We start from the raw sequence: 21,210 nt of genomic DNA, 5'->3' as shown, positions 1-21,210 counted from the left end.
AAAATCCATCTATAACCAAAAATAGACTTTGACCTCATTTAAATCTTATAGATTATGTTATAGAGATACCTATCCTGATACAACCTGGAAGCTGACCCCATTCTGTCCAATGGATGACCCAGAAACCCTTAAATTGACAGTCTGAAACCATCCTAATTCCTGTACTCCACCTCTATTCCAGGTTATGAATTTGGATTCAATATGTTATTCCTTAAGTGTAGGTGTGCATTCCTTTAAGGTTACAATTTCTGGCTATTAAAGATTAATTATAATAACAAAGGGTAACTTATGAGAGTTTGTCTATGATAGGATATCATACCTGAAGTGACAATGCTTACATTTTCTCCAATAACATAATAAACTGGGCATGGTTATCATGGCATTAAAGAATACAACAGGTATTTATTACAGCTGGTTGTTTAGAAAATATATGGAAATGTAAGATTCATGGTCATATATGTGAGCTAAACTATAAAATTACACAGCAGTCAATCATTTTCATCAGAATGTTCTTCCTCACTCATACGTGAATAGTTTGTCATTCATTAATTGAGTTTCACAATGAGCATCTTGATTGGTAGTGACATCATATGATCTGGGTTGCCAGCATATTCAATTAACCTTTGCTGACATTCAAGTATTTATATTCAGATTTCTAACTCTCACTCTTCCCAGTCTGTAGTTTTGATAATTCCCTACCTGTTCTCTTGTTCTTGTTTTCCATTCTCCTTAGTCTTTGGTGAAGAATGTCCTGTCATGTGATAGTTCAACAATTGGCTGCTGGTTCACATACCCTTCCAAGCATATGTTGTCCTTGGGATGGAATTCCTTTTTCTATTGGTGTTGCAGCAGTGTAATGCACAAATCTTGCTTTGTTGTTTGACACTTAATGAACATTGATTTGATGGTGAATGTCATATGTTCTGCTAGAGCCTTTACATGTGGATACGTCTGCTAGTGCATGACTAAAAATGTTTTGCCAGTGAACATTGACCTCTCTTTGTCTTGCAGAGGAGTTCCATGACACAAAGTTGGATTAAAGAGGGACTGTGTAAAATGAGACATTGTAGTCAGGGTAGTGAAACAAATTCTAGTAGATGTAATTGATTTTTTTTGGGAAATACCTAGCAAGTTTAAGAATATTGCCTTCACCAAGGGTCGTGGGGGTAACCATTGGAGGTAGAAAGTTTAAATATTACGAGGAATATCCTGGATTGTTTCCTAATTCTGTTGTGACACGACTTCAGGCCAATGAGATTAGACAGTAAGGAAAGGAGTCTATGAAAATGTTTTACAATTTAGAAATTCAGTTTTCAGAAGTAAGTTTTTAAGATGTAATTAAAAATAACGAAAGTAAAGAGAATGTGACTGTATTTTAGTCCATTTTCTTTAATGAAAATATAAGTGGATTTGTTATGTCAAATAGCCTACTCAGGATTGAACCTGAAACAATACATGTGTCTTACTATATGAAAGCAAAAGTATATATATGGAAATGGAGTCCACCTCTAGTACAGTTAATTTCGAACAGACCGTGGTCCTTCAGTGATAATTCATCTGAATATTTTGAGACAATTTTATAAGTGGTTCAAATTCCAATGGCAGATAATTTAAGTATTAGGAATATGTGGACTAAAATATTAAAGTTTTTTTATTGGCCAGGATTACACAAAGATGTGATCACGTTTTGCCAGACATGCCTTATATATCAGATAGCGAGGAAACACAAACCTGCAGTTAAACCTGCTTTAATTCAGATACCAGCTCTTGGAAATCCATTTAGAAAGCTTTGTGTAGGATCCCTGCCCTGAATTGGAACAGGAACCAGTATTTGTAAATGATTACGGATACTTCCTCGAGTTTTCCCTAAGTGGAGCCTTTACGAAAAATTACTGCGCAAGTGATGGTGGAAAAGTTAGTTCAGTTTTTCATTTTCAAGATGTGGATTACCCAAAGATACACAATCAGATCATGGTTCAAATTTTAGGTCACAAGCATTCTAAGAAATGATGACTAATTTGGGAATAAAAGTTATAACTTGGAAGTGCTGGTGTTTGACTGGGGTGTACAAAGTTAAAAATCACACAATACCAGGTTATAGTCCAGCAGGTTTATTTGAAAGAACTAGCTTTCAGAGCGCTGCTCCTTCATCAGGTCATTGTGAAGTATAAGATCGTAAGACACAGAATTTATAACAAAAGTTTACGGTGTGATGCAACTGAAATGAAAATGACCAGGATTGTTTGTTACGTCTCTCATCTTTTAGAATGACCATGTTGGTTTCAGTTCTTTCTTATGTAAATCCCAGAACCTTCCTTAAAGTTACGTTCTCAAATGAACTTTAACAATAGGTGCCATGTCATTGAAGGTGTGAGGTTAAAACTTGTCTCGATTAGAGTGGTGCTGGAAAAGCACAGCAGGTCAGGCAGCATCTGAGGAGCAGGAAAATAGACGTTTCGGGCAAAAGCCCTTCATCAGGAATAGAGGCAGGGTGCCTGCAGAGTGGAGAGATAAATGAGAGAGGGGTGGGGGTGGAGAGAAAGTAGCATAGAGAACAATAGGTGAACGGGGGTGGGGATGGAGTTTGAAAGGTCAGAGAGGAGGGTGGGGGAAGGTAGCAAAGAGTACAATGGGTGAATGGGGGTGAGGATGAAGGTGATAGGTCAGAGAGGAGGGTGGAGTGGATAGGTGGAAAGGAAGATAGGCAGGTAGGACAGGTCATGAGGGCAGTGCTGAGCTGGAAGGTTGGAGCTGGGGTGAGTTGGGGGAAGGGGAAATGAGGAAACTGGTGAAATCCACATTGATGCCCTGGGGTTGAAGTATTCCGAGGCGGAAGATGAGGCGTTCTTCCTCCAGGCGTCAGGTGGTGAGGGAGCGGCGGTGAAGGAGGCCTAGGACCTCCATGTCCTCAGCAGAGTGGGAGGGGGTCTTGAAATGTTGGGCCACAGGGAGGTGGGGTTGATTGGTGCGGGTGTCCCGGAGATGTTCTCTAAAGCACTTTGCTAGGAGGCGTCCAGTCTCCCCAGTGTAGAGGAGACCGCATCGGGAGCAACAGATACAATAAATGATATTGGTGGATGTGCAGGTAAAACTTTGATGGGTGTGGAAGGCTCCTTTGGGGCCTTGGATGGAGGTGAGGGAGGAGATGTGGGCACAGGTTTTGCAATTCCTGCGGTGGCAGGGGAGGATGCCAGGAGGGGAGGTTGGGTTGTTGCGGGGGGCGTGGACCTGCCCAGGTAGTCACAGATTAAAATTTGTCTGTCTGTGCCTCAATGTTCAGACTATTTCTATTTCTAAAAAAGGGATTTACAGAATCTTACATGGATTCATGCAGTTTTTGAGCAAAATAAAATTAATTCTGCAAGTACAAATTCATCCCACAATTTGTGGGGGGGGGGGGGGGGGGGGGGAGGAGGAGGAGGAGGAAGTGTGAATGTCTGAGTGTGTGTGTATGTGTGCGAGTGTAAAAGGGTGTAAGCCTGTGAGAGGTTGTGTGTTGGGGGTGTGAATGTGTGAGTGTACGAGAGAGAGATTGTGTCTGAGAGAGGGTCTGCATGAGTGAAAGGGTCTGTAGGGTGCGCGTGTGTGTGTGAGAGAGTGTGTAGTGTGTCATGAACCCAAAGTCATGGGTATGTAGGAGACTGTGTGTGGGGTAATGTGAGGTGTGTGTGTACAAATTTGTGCGCAGATGTGAGAGAGTGTGTGTCGTGCAGTAAGGCCACCTGTAGTGTGACATGAACCCAAGGTCCCGGTTGAGGCTGTCCCCATGGGTACCGAACTTGGCTATCAGCTCTGCTCAGCCACTTCGCATTGTTGCGTGTCCTGAAGTCCGCCTTGGAGGATGGTCTTCCGAAGATCAGAGGCCGAATGTCCCACACCGCTGAAGTGTCCCCCAACTGGCAGAGAGCACTCCTGGCTGTGATTGTTGTGCGGTATCCATTCATACAGCTTCCACCCAAAACATATTAAACAACCATCCCCTTCAGACAAGCCCTACGCTTACGCAGGATCTGTTCAGATGAAGAGGAGGAACATACCGGGCACTTGGTAGTACTCAAGGATGCTCAACTCATCAACTGCCAGTTCCAATGTGCCACAGCAAGAAACTTTAATGACCTCCTCAGGAGACAGACACAGGCTGCAACAGGCAGGGTACCCTTTGTTGTCCAGTACTTCCCGGGAGCCGACCGACTACACCATGTTCTTCACAGCCTGCAATACATTATCGATGAGGGTGAGCACCTTGCCAAGACCTTCCCTGCACCTCCACTTATCGCCTTTAAACAACCACCAAACCACAAACAGATCATTGTTCGCAGCAAACTGCCCAGCCTTCAGGACAGCAGCATATAACCGTGTCATAGCAGACGCTGCAAGATGTGTCAGAGTGTTGACACTGATACCACCATTACACGTGGGGACACCACCCAACATGTACATGGAAAGTACTCGTGACTGGGCCAAACATACCTCATAGACTGTAGGCAAGGAAGCCCTGAGGCACGGTTCATTGGTGAGGCCGAGCAGACACAGCCACACCGCACAGCAATTGCCAGCAATCTGGGACATTCAGCCTATGACCTTCGGGTAACCATCCCCCAAAATTGACTTTTGGGCAGGCGACAACACAAAGCAGCCGAGCAGAAGCTGATAGCCAAGTTCAGTGCCCATGGGGACGGCCTCATCCGGGTCCTTGGGTTCATGTCACATTACAGGTGGCCCTACTGCACAATACACTATCTCTCTCATGTGCGCACACATGCGTTCACGCACCACACATTACCCCACACACACTCTCCTACATACCCATGCAGTCATGCAGACCCTCTCTCATACACAAGCTCGCTTTCATATGCTCACACATAGACCACCCACATTCACTCCCACACATGCACCTTCTTACAGACTTATACCCCTTTAGACTCTCACACATAACATACATGCACTCTCAGGCACTCATATTGCCCCACACACACAACTCCACATGCACGCACACACAAGTTAGTGAGGTGAATTTGTACTTGCAGAATTAATTTTTATTTTGCTCAAAAACTGCATGAATCCATGTAAGATTCTGTTAATCCCTTTTTTAGAAATAGAAACAGTCTGAACATTGGGGCACAGGCAGACAGACTTTAACCTTACACCTTCAATGTATTATCTGGGCTGACATGGTACCTATTGTTAAAGTTCACTTGAGAATGTAACATTAAAAAAGGTTCTGAGATTTACATAAGAAGGAACTGAAACCAGCATGGTCATTCTCAAAGATGAGAGACATAACAAACAATCCAGTTGCGTCACACTGTAAACTTTTGCTGTAACTTCTGTCTTATGATCTTATATGCCACAACCACCTGATGATGGAGCAGCGCTCCAAAAGCTAGTGCTTCCAATTAAACTTGTTGGATTATAACCTGATGTTGTAGTAATTAAAGTGTTTATTTCATTTACTTATCACCCACAATCTTAAGGTGCATTGGAAAGATGATATCAAATTTGAGGACCTTAATTACAGCTTATTGCCAAGAGTGTCCTAATAATTGGAATGAAGGAATGCCTTTCTTGCTGTTTGCTATTGGGGGCCCTTCAAGGGGATCCACAGGAGCTAATCATTTTGAAGTAATTTACTGACTTGAGGTGAGAGGGCCATTTAAATTTATTGAAGTGAAATTAATAAAGTTCAGAGATTGTGCTTTCATTCTGTGTTTTGAGGTTGAGAGAAGCTGATCAAAGCACGTGAAATGGCTGAAAGGTATTTTGAAGGGTGCACAACAACGAATTAAAAAAAAAGAACAGATAAGATGGCCAAAGTTTGAAATTTTGTTGCAGGAGACAAGGTGTTAATGTTGTTACCTGTCTGGAGAATCATTAAAGATAATGTTCACTGGACCTTATCAAATTAAGAGCAGAGCAGAAAAAGCAATTCCATCCCAAGGACAACATATGCTTGGACGGGATATGTGAACTTGCAGCCAGTTGTTGAATGATGTGAATCATGTAATGATTATTCCAAACAAGAGGGAGAATCAGTGAGTGTTTCATGTTAACATGTTGAAATGATATTATGACTGTGACGATAGTCCGGAGACAAAATATACTTGTGGCAGCAAAGAAATAGTGATTGAAACAGAAGCATTAGAACAATTGGAGAATGAATTTGAAACTAAAAGTTTGAAAGTTGACTATCCAAAAATCAGACTGGAAAACCAGGAGGTGCTTAAAAAGAGAGTGTTATCTTCCAGAAAACTATTGAAGTGACTTATGCAGAATTACAAATCAATTTGAGGGAAAATAGCCAGGAAAAATGTTTGGTTGTTTATGATAATGTGGGGGATATGTTATCTTTCAGCATCATGCTTGCAAACTCAGTCCTGAGAGATTAGCTAATGTGAAGAAAGTGATGAAGTTCATAATAGACAATGATATTATTGAACCGAGTCACAGTATCTGGAGATCATTTAACATCATGGTGCTGAAACCTGACAGGTTATAAAGATTCTATCTTGATTATTACATATTTAATGTGATAACAAAAGCAGACTTTTATCCTATTCTGAGATCAGCGGATTGCATCGAGTGAATTGGACATGCATGAATCTATCACAAAGACTTATTTGCTATAAACAGTATTGTCGAGTTCTATTAACTGATAGAGCCAAAGAAGTATCGCCTTTTGAAGTACCAGATTGGACCACTTTGAGGAAAAGTCATGCTGCTTGGAAGGAATAGCACTCCAGCATTGTTCCAATGGTTAACTGATAAAGTCATTAAATGACTATGCAACTATATTGTTTACATTGACCTTTTGATTGTTTTCAGCAACCTGGAAGAACATTAACACCAATTGACTGAACTATTTGATCAGCTACTAAAGACCAATTTGGTTATAGATTTGGCGAAGAGAGTTTGCAAAGACAAAGTTGACATATTTATGCTACTATGTCGGACATAGCCACAAACAGATCATTGTTCGCAGCAAACTGCCCGGCCTTCAGGATAGCACCATACAACCGTGTCATGGCAGACGCTGCAAGCTGTGTCAGAGTGTTGACACTGATACCACCATTACACGTGGGGACACCACCCACCATGAGAAATCAAAGTTAGGCCAATTTTGGATTTTTCCACATATTGGACAAAATGTGAAATTTTACATTATATTAGCATGAGTGGTTTTTATTACAAGTCTTTTAGAACTACAGCACTGTCATTGCACATTTTATAAATTTGTTGAAGAAAGCCAGAATATTTGAATGAATGGAATGGTGTCCAAGACCCTTTGAAAACCAAAAAGCTGCACTGACAACTGCATTGATTTTAGATATGACTAATGATGAAAGGCCATTCAGAGTGGCTGCTGATGCTAGCGACATCAATGTGGGGTGTTTGTCTTACTGCAAAATGCTGAAGTGGGAACTGAACAATGTGTTATTTTTCAAGTAAACTAGCTGCATATCAGCAAAAATATTCTACAGTAAAAAAGGAGACATTGAGTCTGCAACTATTTTTGTAAATAAATCTGAGAGATGATTTCTGAATGCTAAGGAGTGTTTATCTGCATTTGGACAGTTTCTGCAAGTGACCAAGAAATTGGAGTTGGGCGGCACGGTGGCACAGTGGTTAGCACTGCTGCCTCACAGCACCAGAGACCCGGGTTCAATTCCCGCCTCAGGCGACTGACTGTGTGGAGTTTGCACGTTCTCCCCGTGTCTGCGTGGGTTTCCTCCGGGTGCTCCGGTTTCCTCCCACAGTCCAAAGATGTGCAGGTCAGGTGAATTGGCCATGCTAAATTGCCCGTAGTGTTAGGGTAGATGTAGGGGTATGGGTGGATTACGCTTCGGCGGGGCGGTGTGGACTTGTTGGGCCGAAGGGCCTGTTTCCACACTGTAAGTAATCTAATCTAATCTAATCTAATATGTTCAGAGGTTTTTTTAATTTTGATTAGAGGCAGCACCCATAGCCTGAAAAATGTTTTTGGGTTTCAGTTTGGCTACTTTAAGAAGTTTAGGTTGAAAGTTTGATTTGTAAAATAACTGCTCCTGACAAAGAGAGAGTTTCAGACTAGAAATAAGTTACTTTAGTGTAATGATTTGGACATGCCGGTGTTGGACTGCGGTGTACAAAGTTAATATTAACACACCACCAGGTTATAGTCCAGCAGGTTAATTTGGAAGCACTAGCTTTCGGAATGCTGCTCCCACCACCTGATGAAGGAGCAGCGGCCTGAAAGCTAGTGCTTCCAGATAAACCTGTTGGACTATAACCTGGTGTTGTGTGATTTTTAACCTTAGTGTAAGGTTTTTAGTTTTATAGTTCCAGACTAGAAATATTTGGTTAACAGCCTGAACATGTTATTTTAATCTGAGAACGTCCATCCTTCGTTGTTTGTAAAGAAAAAAAGTTGCATGAAAACTCAGTGAAGGCACTATCAGAGTCTCCAGTCTGGGACCTGAAGTCATAGTTAAACTAAGCCCTGTAGATGAAAGAAAGAAGTTAATCTGGTGTTGTAAAGTACTTTAAAGGGCTACTGTTGGAATTAATGGGATTGCATTATACCATGTGATTCAGAATATTAAATTTGTATTATGCACAAATAGTTTATTATATTCAGTTTTGATTTTCGATTCTTTTTGTGTAATAAAGTTACGCCCTATTGTTAAAACCACATCTGTTAGCGTTTCAGTGAAAGATCATCTTGCTAAAATATGACCTATCAAACCAGATTTCAGTTTGGCATCTGACTTGTTCTCCCATAACATCAACCGTAGAGAAATTTTCAGTATAAAATAGCTAGTGACGTCCTAAGTGTTAAGATCTTGTATATTCATGACACTTAACACTTGTTGCCTGAAGGTGCTCTGTTGACGTGGAAGGTGTTGGTTTCCAATTATGCCTGAACAAAACTGATAATGGAACTTGGTGCAGTGATCCTGGACCAAAATAAGTTCTCCATCCCTACCCATTAAACATTCTCAACTTTTAAAAAATGTATTAAGGATAATGTGTGCTTCCTTGCAAATTTCAAAATTTATCTTGGTCTCAACAAAACTTCCTGAAGTTTATTTCTAAAAAAAAATATATTTGACAACAATCCAGTGAATCTGATCTGCAATGTTTTGGCTGTTTAACGAGCTTGTGTCATGGTTTCATCTTATCAAGAAGCATTTTTGTTTGGAACAGTCGTGCTAGGAATAATTAGTCATTTAACATTGCACTGTCAAAACAGAGTCCTGGTTGCTCAATATAAATAACTTGAATTGCTTCTGTTATGCAATTCTTTTCTTCCAATGGAATTTAGAACAGGGTTGATCTTCCAATGATTATTGTTTGAGAAATCAGGAGTCTCCCACTGGATTTGGACCCTCGGCCTTTAGAGTTGGTATTATCTTTTCCAGCACAACTTAAGCTCATCTCTGGAAGCACCAGTTCAAATATTGGCAGTGTGTCTTTAAATGAAGCTGTAATGGTGTGTTAACATTTGCCAGAGTCCTTTTCTCAAGTAAACAAAATACGAAGTTCTCTTTATGTACTTAAGCCTTACCCTGTGTTTCTGAACTATGTCATTTTCTTTGTCCCTAATAGACCATATCCCATGTCTTACTACCCATTTACTAGTTAAATGGTGGTAGCAGATTTTCGTGTTACCGTTAAAGGTGTATATGTATTTTATACTGGATTAGTGGTGCTGGAAGAGCACAGCAGTTCAGGCAGCATCCAACGAGCAGCGAAATCAACGTTTCGGGCAAAAGCCCTTCATCAGGAATAACCGTATATGTATTTTAGTCAACCTGGAGAGAAATGTTCATATGGACTTCAGCAAATGGGACATGAATCCGCACCTTTTGGCCTAGAGTTAGGGGCACTACCAATGTGTCTCTTTTGTATTAATTCAGCAAATTTGGCAGCATCTGTGGAGAGAAAACAGAGTTAACATTCAGAACTGAGGAAGGGTAACTGGACTCAATGTTAATGCTGCTTGATGTCCACATGCTACCAGACCTGCTGAGTTTCTCCAGCAATTTCTGATTTTCCACAGTTCTTGGTTTATTACCTTTTTCTATTACTTTTCATGTTTACTGCCACCCTGTCATAATATTCATGATTTGCAAGTATTGTTTTTCTGTTTACTTCCCCTCTTGCTTTGGTATTTGGCTTGCATATAACTTGGAGAATTTACTTGATGTACAACATATACCCTCTTTTTTTTTTGTTTTGTCATCTTGTCTGTTTTGTCTTCCAAGGAATCTTGCTTTTGATTCCCCTGTCTTACCTCTTGTTGAAATATACTTAGCTATACCTGAAGTATCTATTCCTTCAATATCACCCATTGTTTCATTGCAGTTTTTCTGCTGAACTTTGGCTCACCTAATTTCTCAGCATTATATCCAGTAATGTTTCCTTCCTATTTGAGCGAACATATTTGTTAAGGATGAGGAGTGACAGATGGAGTTTAATTTTGATTAATGCGAGGTGCTGCATTTTGGAAAGGCAAATCAGGGCAGGTCTTATACACTTAACAATAAGGTCTGTTGAGTGTTACTGAAAAACGAAATCTTGGAATGCGGGTTCATAATTCCTTGAAAGTGGAGTCACAGGTAAATAGGATAGTGAAGGAAGCATTGGTATGCTTGCCTTTATTGGTCAGTGCATTGAGTATAAGAGCTGGCAAGCATGTTGCAGCTGTACAGAACATTGGTTAAGCTACTATTGGAATACTATGTGCAATTCTGGTCTCCTTGCTGGAGGAAGAATGTTGTGAAACTTGAAAGGGTTCAGAACAGATTTACAAGGATGTTGCCAGGGTTGGAGGGTTTAAGCTAAAGCGATAGGCTGTATTGACAGGCTGTTTTCCCTGGAGCGTCGGAGGCTTAAGGGTGACCTTATAGAGGTTTATAAAATGATAGGGTAAATAGACAAGATCTTTTTCTCGGGGTAGGAGGATCCAAAACTAGGGGGCATAAGTTTAGGGTGAAGGGGGAAAGATTTAAAAGTGACCTAAGGGGCAATTTTTTCACATAGAGGGTGCTGTGTGTATGGCATGAGCTGCCAGAGGAAGTAGTGGATGAAGGGCTTTTGCCCGAAACGTCGATTTCAAAGCGACTTGGATGCTGCCTGAACTGCTGTGCTCTTCCAGCACCACTAATCCAGAATTTGGTTTCCAGCATCTGCAGCCATTGTTTTTACCTCAATGCCAGAGGAAGGAGTGGAGGCTGGTATAATGACAACTTTTAAAAGGCATCTGGATGGGTATATGAATAGGAAGGATTTAGAGGGATCTGGGCCAAATGTTGGCAAATGGGCGAGATTTATATAGAATATCTGGTCAGCATGGACCGAAGGATCTGTTTCTGTGCTGTATAGCTCTTTGACTCCATGACGCTAAGTTCTTCTGAACACATTTCAGAAACTCTTCCTCTGCTTTCCCTTAAACATTATCACAATCAATTAAAATAATTAGAACCTACCAATATTATTAATTTATAATTATTACACATCTTATGTTTCCTTGCAGATTTATTCCCTATCTCCCTCTTATTGTTTGGAGATCTAGAGAATAAGTCCAGGTGATTAATTATGTCCTTTTGTTTCTCAACTCTTACTCAATGGATTCTGTTCTCTTTCCCCACCCTCAAGGATAGCGTATCTTTCAGCATTACAGTGTCTCCCCTATTTACATTCAATGTTCCTAGCTGAAATAACTTGCAAACTAAAACACATCGTTGGGTGTATTTAAAAAAAAGCTATAATATTTGAAAATAACTTCTTACCTGTACCTTTGGACTGACCAGTCACCATCTACAGAGGAACCTCTATTATCCAAATGAGATGGGCGCGCACTATTTCGTTCGAATAATTGATTATTCGGTTAATTGATTCAATGCCTCTCCTCTGGGGCTCGGAGTTTTCTGAAATTTCCTTTTCCGTTGCTCTGCTTGCTTTGTTCTGTCTCAGGGTTTGTTTCTGAGCAGACACACCCTTGTGTGTAAGGGACCTGCAGCATTGCTGAAGCCCTCGCCCCCCCCCCCCCCCCAACAGCAGTTCAAAGGGATTGACACAGCAAGCACTTGCTAAGTCCACTCCCTGTTCAGGCGACTACACAGCAGCACACTGCGCACCTCCCGCCCATTGTCCATCCTCCTGCCAGAAGAACTTTTCCAAGTTCTGTTTTCACCCTGTAAAATTAGCTTGGATTTGATGAATTATTTTGTCCATACCTTTCTTCGGTTTTGTTCAATCTTTATCTTAAATTTTATTATGTCATGATCAGTTTTGCTTAAATATTTCCCTGTGCATTTGTTCTCCATCATATTTTTTCAGAAAAATTAAAGCTTGTAGTTAAGAAGTTGCGACATTAGTCATATGGTAACGGTTTTGTGGAATGTTGCTGTGTGAAATTTTACTGCTGCATTTCTCTATAACAAGGATGACAAAATTGTTTCATTAACTTTGGAAAACTTAGAGATGTCTTGTCCTAAAAGACATTCTTATGAAGGCAGTGTCTGTCTTTCTGGTTTAGTATTTTGTATTTCCATTTTCTCTCAGTTTTTAACCTGATTTTGTGAATATTTACACAAATCCCAGTCTTATTGCTGACTTGGCTGTGCCTTGCTTTGAACTTAGTGATACCTGAGCTTGTTGCTTGGATTCATTCTCAAAGTTCAAATTGTTATGGACCAGGCCAGACCCCCTCAAAACACTTGAAGAAAGTAGCCCAGACCTGACTTTGTTAGTTGTGTTAAGCAGGTGTTACATGGATAGTCCAGGAGGGATGCAGCTGGTCAAACCACTTAGTTTTAAGCAAAACAATTTATTTACAAGATTACCAAATGAAGCACAAATAAAAGGGAACAGAATACAGAACTTAACTATGTGAAAACTGAACAGATTATCCCAACTTAATGATGTTGTTCCAAATACTTTTAACAATCCCCATAAACACCCCTTTGCACAAAAGGTAAAATCAAACATTGGGTCTTACAGGAGAGATGTCAGAGAGAGAACCAGCCTGGACCTGCTTCTTTGGGTTCAGCAGCTTCAAAATGGCCTGACTGCTTTCAGTGAATAGCCAGACTATCAAAATCAAATCAAACCAGCGAAAAGCTGAGGTGGTACAACTGGCCACTCCTCTTTGATTGTACGAGTGTTTTTTTTCCCAAAACGTTGAAAGCCTTTTTTCCCGAGGCAATATCTGTTAACTATAATCAAACTGGCCCTAAAACCCTTCAAACTTAGACTTTTTGGAATCTGTGTCATAGCCAAGGACAACATAACCTTATTAAAAGAGCAGCATTATCACACTATCAAAGGGATAGATAACACATCGGGCATTGGTTTTGTGTGTGATGTCATCATGCAGTGAGGCTAATGCAGCAAAATGAAATTTCACCTTTGTCTTGGAGTGTTCAAAAAATGGGAATGCAACTTGATCAATATACAGCTGATAACTGTTGTGGAAGTGAGTGCAATTTAATATATGGTCAGTTAGTCAGTAATGAGTAAGTCAGTAAGCAATTAAGCTGAAAACTTAAACCCTGATATATAAATAGAATAATGGTAGAGGCATCATAGTGACCTGAACATTTAAGGATTAAAGAAGGAAAAATCTAAGATATTCTGCTCTTCACCGATCAGCCAGCCTGTTGACTCTTTCTGGGAGTACACATGTGCAAGCCCCAGGTGAAAATGGGAACTGCCCTTTTTTGACTGATAAAGCTGAAATTCTTTGGTTTACAGAAAGATGGACCCTTGGCCTAGCAATTGTGCTTGATTGGCAGCAGTGGAGCAGTGTTCAACCTGACATGACCCAATTTCCCTGTATATCCAGGCTGCACCAGTTTGTCCCCTGTATAGTCCTTTCCACTGCATCTTCCCAGTACTAACCCCGAAACTCCATGACAGGAGCCTATACCCAGAAATATGTCGATAAATTCAAAACCACAGTATTAATGACACCTAGCTGTGGTACATTCTCACTGTTGTCCAGAAACAGCAGCCAGGAAATCTCTAAACTGACGATGGTGTGCAGTATCTGTAAAGGAACAGTTCTAATCTTTCTCCTGGTTCCAACTTCTTACAGCCTGTCTATCCTGGAAACTCTGGTCTGAAAGGGGGCATCAGGCCCACTTCTTTAAGGGTCCCATCTAAGTAAATATGCAAACTAGCTATTCTGTCGAGAGATGTAGTGAAAAGTCCAGTAATGTTCTCCCAAACCTCTTACCTTGCCTCATTTAAGAAGAATGTAAATAGAGCTCCAGTAGTCTTTCGGGGCCACAATCTCCATTAAGAAATATAAAGGGGTTGAGCAGTGAGCCTGTGTCATTTTTCATCTTTGAGCCTGGCAACTAAGCACAGAAGCAAGAAAAATCTCTTTGATATGTGGATGACGGGAGGAGTGAAAATGTGAAGAATTATAGAGCTGATTTTAGATGTACATATATGCACAAGTATTATGCCATTTTCAAGTTCAAAGAAAGTATAACTTAGTACAGATGGATTCTAAAGATGCTTACTTCTCAGTTTTCTGAAGAGAGATTCATGAATGAGTACTCAAATTTTCAGAATAAGGGGTCCAATCTTCTCATGAATGGCAAAAGCAGACATTGCTTTTTCTCTCCTTTCCTGTAAAACAAAAGAGCTGACAGGAGATTCTGGCCAGTGCTTTGGAAATCCGGAGCTGTGCTACCCTTCTGATGAGTCCCTCTGCATGGAACAACTGTGGAAGTAAGCCATATCCCCTTTCTCACAACAGTTTGTATCCTGTAATTTAAAACATCATACACAGCTTTGATAGCTTCTGTGCAAGGGTATGTGAGAGGTTATGGTGCTTGGAAGGTGGGTGATAGGAAACCGTGTGCCTGCTAGGTAAAGTGGCTATGATGCCAAATGGATAGGGGATAGGGTTCCAAGTGGGTATGGTGCTAGGTCACAAGGTGACAAGGTAAGTGATGGATTGTTCAGGGCTAGGTTAGCCTTGACATGTGATATTGAGTGTTAGAGTCATTCTCAAGGTTCCTCTTCTGGCTAGTTTATCCTTTACTACCATTGAATCATTTCAATTCATTGTTCACTGTTAATCACTAGCATGTGGTAATTAATTAACCAAATCTCTTCAAGTCCCCTATTGGGGATTGGTGAAATCGTTTGGTCATGTTACGTAAAGAAACCATAAATGTGTTTTTAAAATTGGGCCATGCAACCTGAAATCAAGAGGTAGTGTTGGTTAAATAATAAGGTCTGCAGGAGATGAATGACAACTAATAAGAATGAAAAACAGCAGTATTTATTTTTAGACATCGGCTGATATGAAAATGAGATTTTGGTAATTGAAATTTATTTCTCTTTGGCGTTGAAATTTATTGCTGGGCTAATGGGTACTTACCTGATCAATGGGCTAATGTTTGCTGTTAAAAACATATTGTTTAAATTAGGTTATGGACAAATGGGCCCAATGTCCCAACGCGGCGGTTACGATTCTGTAGTGTGTGCTGTGTCTGGCCTTATGCACATTACTGGCCCACAGGTAAGTTTTATGTCTTTGTTTGTGTGGTGTTTATATCTATCTCTGTTCATACTGGTAATTTGATTCTGGAGCCATGTGTTTTGATTGCTGTATTGCGCAGTAGGGGGTGCTGTCATGCTTGTAGCATTTAATGAATTGAAATAATGTTTAATTAAGATATATTAGTTTTATCAGCTGACTGGAATGTGAAATTCATTACCTTTTAATTATAGTGCTTGCATGGATGTAATGAAGGGCTAATTAACGTGTTTGTTTTGCAATGTACTAAAATATGAGTAGGCCATACACCCATACTTTGCTCCTACAGATGATGCTGCATACCATGAGTCTTTGTTTATAAAAGAAGAGGAGAATTATTTAACTATCTCAGAGAACTGCATAACCAGTGAATTCCTTTTTGCAGTGTAGTTGCTATTGTGCAAGATGCTAATTGGTGTACAATAAAGCTGTACAAATAGAAATTAATGATGAGTTAATCTCTTTCGATGGTACTGGTTAATGTGTGTGTGTTGGGAGTTTCTCTGTGTTTCTTTGTGTTTCCCTTTTTGTTCTGTGTTCTCAGTGTCCCATTGTTTCTCATGCCGTGGGATCTTTTCCATCCACATTAGCCAGCTGTTGGGGTCTCAGTTGTACATTTCATTTAAGATAAAATCTTTGATGCTGCAAAACTCCCTATGTGTTGAAGTATCACCTGGGTTATGGGCCTGGGTGCCATCTGTTGTTATTTTGTGATGGACTGGGTCTTGAGCTCATAACCTTCAGAGGTGACACTATCAACTAACACTTAGTGAATACACTCTGGGTGGATGGAAATTCAGCATGCTAAGAAATTAACAGATGAATGTAGATCCTAATTGAGTCCGAATAATGAGGTGTCCACCAGTCCCCTTGTTACAAATTCATTACCTGCTCTTCCAACATTTTTTATTTGTAAGTAAGCAATTGTTGTATTATGGAGCTTAACTCGTTTTGCTGTTGCATTAAATTAAGGGACTAAATTAAGTTAATAATTTGGCCTGTACTGACTGTAAACTACTTGCCCAGTTTAAGAGGGAAATGACTTTACCAGCATGTGTACTTAATGCCTCCAGGCCTCAGTTGGATATCAGTGTCTCTGGCTCCCTCTTTTGGAGCAGACTGCATATTTTGCCAGTTACTATGCAATACTTTAAAACACTGTACATTGGTCCTGCCACTTCTGCCAATGGAAACAGTTTTTCTTTATTTACTCTATTAAAATGAAATACAGATCCCAGAAGGAAAGGAAACAAAGTAGTGATCCTAATATTGACCCCTCTATTCTATATACTTCCCTCCATCTCAAAAACAATCAATTATCAGCATTATTAGGTTCACCTCTTCAACTAAAAGTAAGTACAGATTTCCAAGAAGTTCCATAAAGTTTTATATTTTCATATTATTTCTTAGGACTGTCTCCTTTGGAACTATCCCTAAAGTTTTAAATCTGGGAGCAGTCATTAAAAATGGAAAAATTAGCATAGTTTTATTGCCTTCTGTTTGTTTTTGTTCTTCATTGGACAACTTACGTAGTCATACAAACATAGAGATGTACAGCACGGAAACAGACCCTTCGGTCCAATTCGTCCATGCCAACCAGACATCCCAACCTATTGTAGTCCCATTTGCCAGCAGTTTGCCCCTGTCCCTCTAAATGAGAAAGTAAGGTCTGCAGATGCTGGAGGTTAGAGTCAAGAGTGTGTTGCTGGAAAAGCAGAGCAGGTCAAGCAGCATCCAAGGAACAGGGAGATCGACATTTCGAGCCGGAGCTCTTCAACATAAATGAGGCTGGGAGCCTCGGGGGGGGGGGGGGGGGGGGGGTGGAGAAATAAATGGGAGGGGGGTGGGGCTGGGGAGAAGGTAGCTAAGAGTGCAGTAGATGGATGGAGGTGGGGATAAAGGTGATGGGTTGGAGAGGAGGGTGGAGCGGATAAGTTGGAAGGAAGATTGATGGTGGGACAGGTCATGAAGACGGTGCTGAGCTGGAAGGTTGGAACTGGGGTAAGGTGGGTGGAGGGGAAACGAGGAAACTGGTGAAGTCCACATTAAAGCTCTGGGGTCGAAGGGTCCTGAAGCGGAAGACCAGGCAGTCTTTCTCCAGGCGTCTGGTGTGGTGATGGAGGAGGCCCAGGATCTCCATGTCCTCGGCCGAGTCGGAGGGGGGAGTTGAAATGTTCGGCCACGGGGTGGTGGGGTTGATTGGTGCAGGTATCCCGGAGATGTTCTCTAAAGCGCTCTGTGAGAAGGAGTCTAGTTTCCCCAATGTAGAGGGGAGACCCTACTCATACCCCTCATTATTTTATAAACCTCTATGAGGTCACCCCTCAGCATTCGACGCTCAGGGATAGCCCCAGGCTATTCGGCCTCTCCCTATAGCTCAAATCCTCCAAACTTGGCAACGTCCTTGTAAATCTTTTCTGAACCCCTTCAGAAAAAGAATGTTCAGCAACACTCCCTCGGACCTTACCATTAAATGTACAAGTCCTGCAAAGATTTGCTTTCTCAAAATGTAGCACCTCGCATTTAACTGAATTAAATTCCATCTGCCACTTCTCAGCCCATTGGCCCATCTGATCAAGATCCCATTGTAATGTGAGGTAACTTCTTTGCTGTCCACTACACCTCCAATTTTGGTGTCATCTGCAAACTTACTAACTATACCTCCTATGTTCATATCCAAATAATTTCTTTAAATAACGAAAAGTAGTGGACCCAGCACCAATCCTCGTGGCACTCCATTGGTCGCACACCTCCAGTGTGAAAAACAACCCTTCACAACCACCCTCTTTCTTCTACCTTTGAGCCTGTTCTGTATCCAATTGTATAGTTCTTCCTGTATTCTTTGAGATCTAATCTTCCTAACTAGTCTCTCACAGGGAACCCTGTCGAACACCTTACTGAAGTCCATATAGATCACGTCCATCCCTCTGCCCTCCTCAATCCTCTTTGTTACTTTTTCAAAAATACTTAATCAAGTTTGTGAGACATGATTTCCCATGCACAAAGCCATGCTGACTATCCCTAATTAGTCCTTGCCTTTCCAAATACGTGTAAATCCTGTCCCCCAACAACTTGTCCGCCATCGATGTCAGGCTCACCGGTGTACAGTTCCCTGGCTTGTCCTTAGTTGTTTAAATCTGTTCCTTTGACACTTATTGTTCTAGTTTATTGGCAGTGGGTTTTTTTTTGTTTGTTCCACTTCTTTCCCTTCGTGTCAACAAACCAAGACTAAACCTTAAGTTAACCTCGTGCCCTATTTGCACCTAAACAGCTTTACTTGTGTGATATTGGCCAACATGTTCCCTAACTTTTACAAATGCAACTACACTCTGACTTCAAACCATTTTGTAAAGATTCCATATAATCTTTCAATTGAACTTCTGATCCATCGTTATTGCTTTGTCAGCTACTAGAGATAGTACTTAGTATGTGGTCTCAGTATTTTACTTCTTACATTTCTAACATTATTTCAGAAGCACTATAATGGATCCTGTACATGCTACCTTAATCCTTGTTATGGTTGTCATTGATTGTTGCTACTGCCACTGACACTCCTCTATCTATACACTGTACTATGCAATCCTCATTTAGAGCTGACTGAAGTTAGTTCTATCCTTTCTGAAAACATTGCCTTTCCCTGGAAATTTCCTCCCTTTATCTATAAGTGTAAGCCTTTTATCATTACTCCATTTAATTCTTCCCTTGATGATGGGCTTAAAGGTGGCGTGAGGGGTACTCATTTAATCCAGCAGGTGGCATCCCTGCTCCCCTCCCTGCCTGCCTGCCACTGTGCCCCATAGGAATAATACCAACGCAGGGAATGGAATCAAATGGTCAAATTACCTTCTTATGTGGACATGCCTTTTAAAATACTGGATTAGTGGTGCTGGAAGAGCACAGCAGTTCAGGCAGCATCCAACGAGCAGCGAAATCAACGTTTCGGGCAAAAGCCCTTCATCAGGAATAAAGCCCTCGAGTTGGTGTTTGGCTTCAGCGGTGTAGAGGTCACTGCACCCCCTTTATCCGCTGCAGGCATCCTTGCAAGAGGATTCGCAGTAGGGTTAAAATCAACAAGGTAAAAACAATGACTGCAGATGCTGAAAACCAAATACTGGATTAGTGGTACTGGAAGAGCACAGCAGTTCAGGCAGCATCCAACGAGCAGCGAAATCAACGTTTCGGGCAAAAGCCCTTCATCAGGAATAAAGCTTTATTCCTGATGAAGGGCTTTTGCCCAAAACGTTGATTTCGCTGCTCGTTGGATGCTGCCTGAACTGCTGTGCTCTTCCAGCACCACTAATCCAGTATTTGGTTTTCAGCATCTGCAGTCATTGTTTTTACCTATGCCTTTTAAAATGCCTCATCACCCTGCCACTAGGATTTAACCAGTGGCAGGAGAAACCCTTCCCATGACATTTTTTTTCTGCATGGGTTGGTGATGTGTGAGGGCAGGCAATGCTCTTCAAGGTTCATTGAGCTTTAAGGCTCTGCTGTCTCCAAGCCCATCATCACCTTGTTGTGACCTGCCAGCTTGATGACCAGTGCGACTCGCAATCACTTCCTCAGATATTGATCCAGTGCCACACACCTCTACCTCAAAGTTGGTTAGCAGCTGTTTGAGGCAGGCCTGCCTTCTATCTGCATTAGGCTGTACCGTCTGCAGTTATTAACAATCAAATGCATGTCAAACGCCTGTGAAGCAGATGGTGTTTCCATTACTGGATTCCTTCTTCACCACCTGAAGTTTTAGGCAAGTGGAGAAATCGAGCACTTTGTGGAATTCATCTCCATGTCTTCAATCAGTGAATACCAGGTTATAGGAGAAAATGAGGACTCCAGATGCTGGAGATCAGAGTCAAAAAGTGTGGTGCTGGAAAAGCACAGCAGGTCAGGCAGCATCTGAGGAGCAGGGGGATTAACATTTCGGGAATAAGCCCTTCATTGCGTCTTTGATCCCTAATGAAGAGCTGATGCCCGAAACATCAACTCTCCTGCTCCTCAGATGCTGCCTGACCTGCTGTGCTTTTCCAGCACTGCACTGTCAACACCAGATTATAGTCCAACAGGTTTATTTGGAAGTACTAGCTTTCAGAGCGCTGCTCCTTCATCAGGTAACTAGTGGGGCAGGATCAAAGAACACAGAATTTGTAGCAAAGGTCACAGTGTCATGCAATTAAAACAATATATTGAATAAACCTAGACTGCTGTTCAGTCTTTCATCATTTAGAATGGGTTGCAGGTTTTGGCTCATTATTACGTAAATCCCAGAACTACTTTTAAGTCACGTTCTCGAGATAACTTAAGATTTTCTATTTAAAAAAAGTGACATCTCAACTTAATCAATGTATTGAAGGTATAAGGTTAGAGGCTGTCTGTATCCCAATCTTGAGTCAGACTGGTTCTGTTTCCAAAGTAAGAATTTATATAACATTGTATGGATTGACTGCCTGCAGGTTGTATGCTTTTTGAGCAAAAATAGAATGTTAACTGCAAATACCAATACTGCTTATGCAAGCGCACACACTCATGCACACTGTCACTCAAGCACATACTCACATGTACGCACACTCACACTCTCTCCCCCGCACGCGCACAACCCTATGGACTGTATTTGCAGGTACATTCCACTTTTGCTCAAAAAGTGCACAACCTGCAGGCAATGAATCCAC

General features: G+C 41.2%; 1 protein-coding gene across 5 annotated transcripts in view; it reads left to right on the top strand.

Moving 5' to 3' along the window:
- sugct (succinyl-CoA:glutarate-CoA transferase) overlaps window positions 1-21,210 on the top strand; it is a 423,980-nt gene that overhangs the window by 48,342 nt on the left and 354,428 nt on the right. For all 5 annotated transcript variants that reach the window (XR_011960715.1, XR_011960714.1, XM_072571162.1 and 2 more), the window contains one exon: window positions 15,432-15,523. Coding sequence is in view for 3 of the 5 variants with exons in the window: in XM_072571162.1 (XP_072427263.1) it covers window positions 15,432-15,523 (92 nt within the window). In the remaining 2 variants the exon portion in view is untranslated. The remainder of the gene's footprint in view (window positions 1-15,431; window positions 15,524-21,210) is intronic.

Source organism: Chiloscyllium punctatum, chromosome 5 (genome assembly GCF_047496795.1).
Source record: "Chiloscyllium punctatum isolate Juve2018m chromosome 5, sChiPun1.3, whole genome shotgun sequence".
Lineage (NCBI taxonomy): Eukaryota > Metazoa > Chordata > Chondrichthyes > Orectolobiformes > Hemiscylliidae > Chiloscyllium > Chiloscyllium punctatum.
This window is presented reverse-complemented; position numbering and strand designations above follow the sequence as displayed.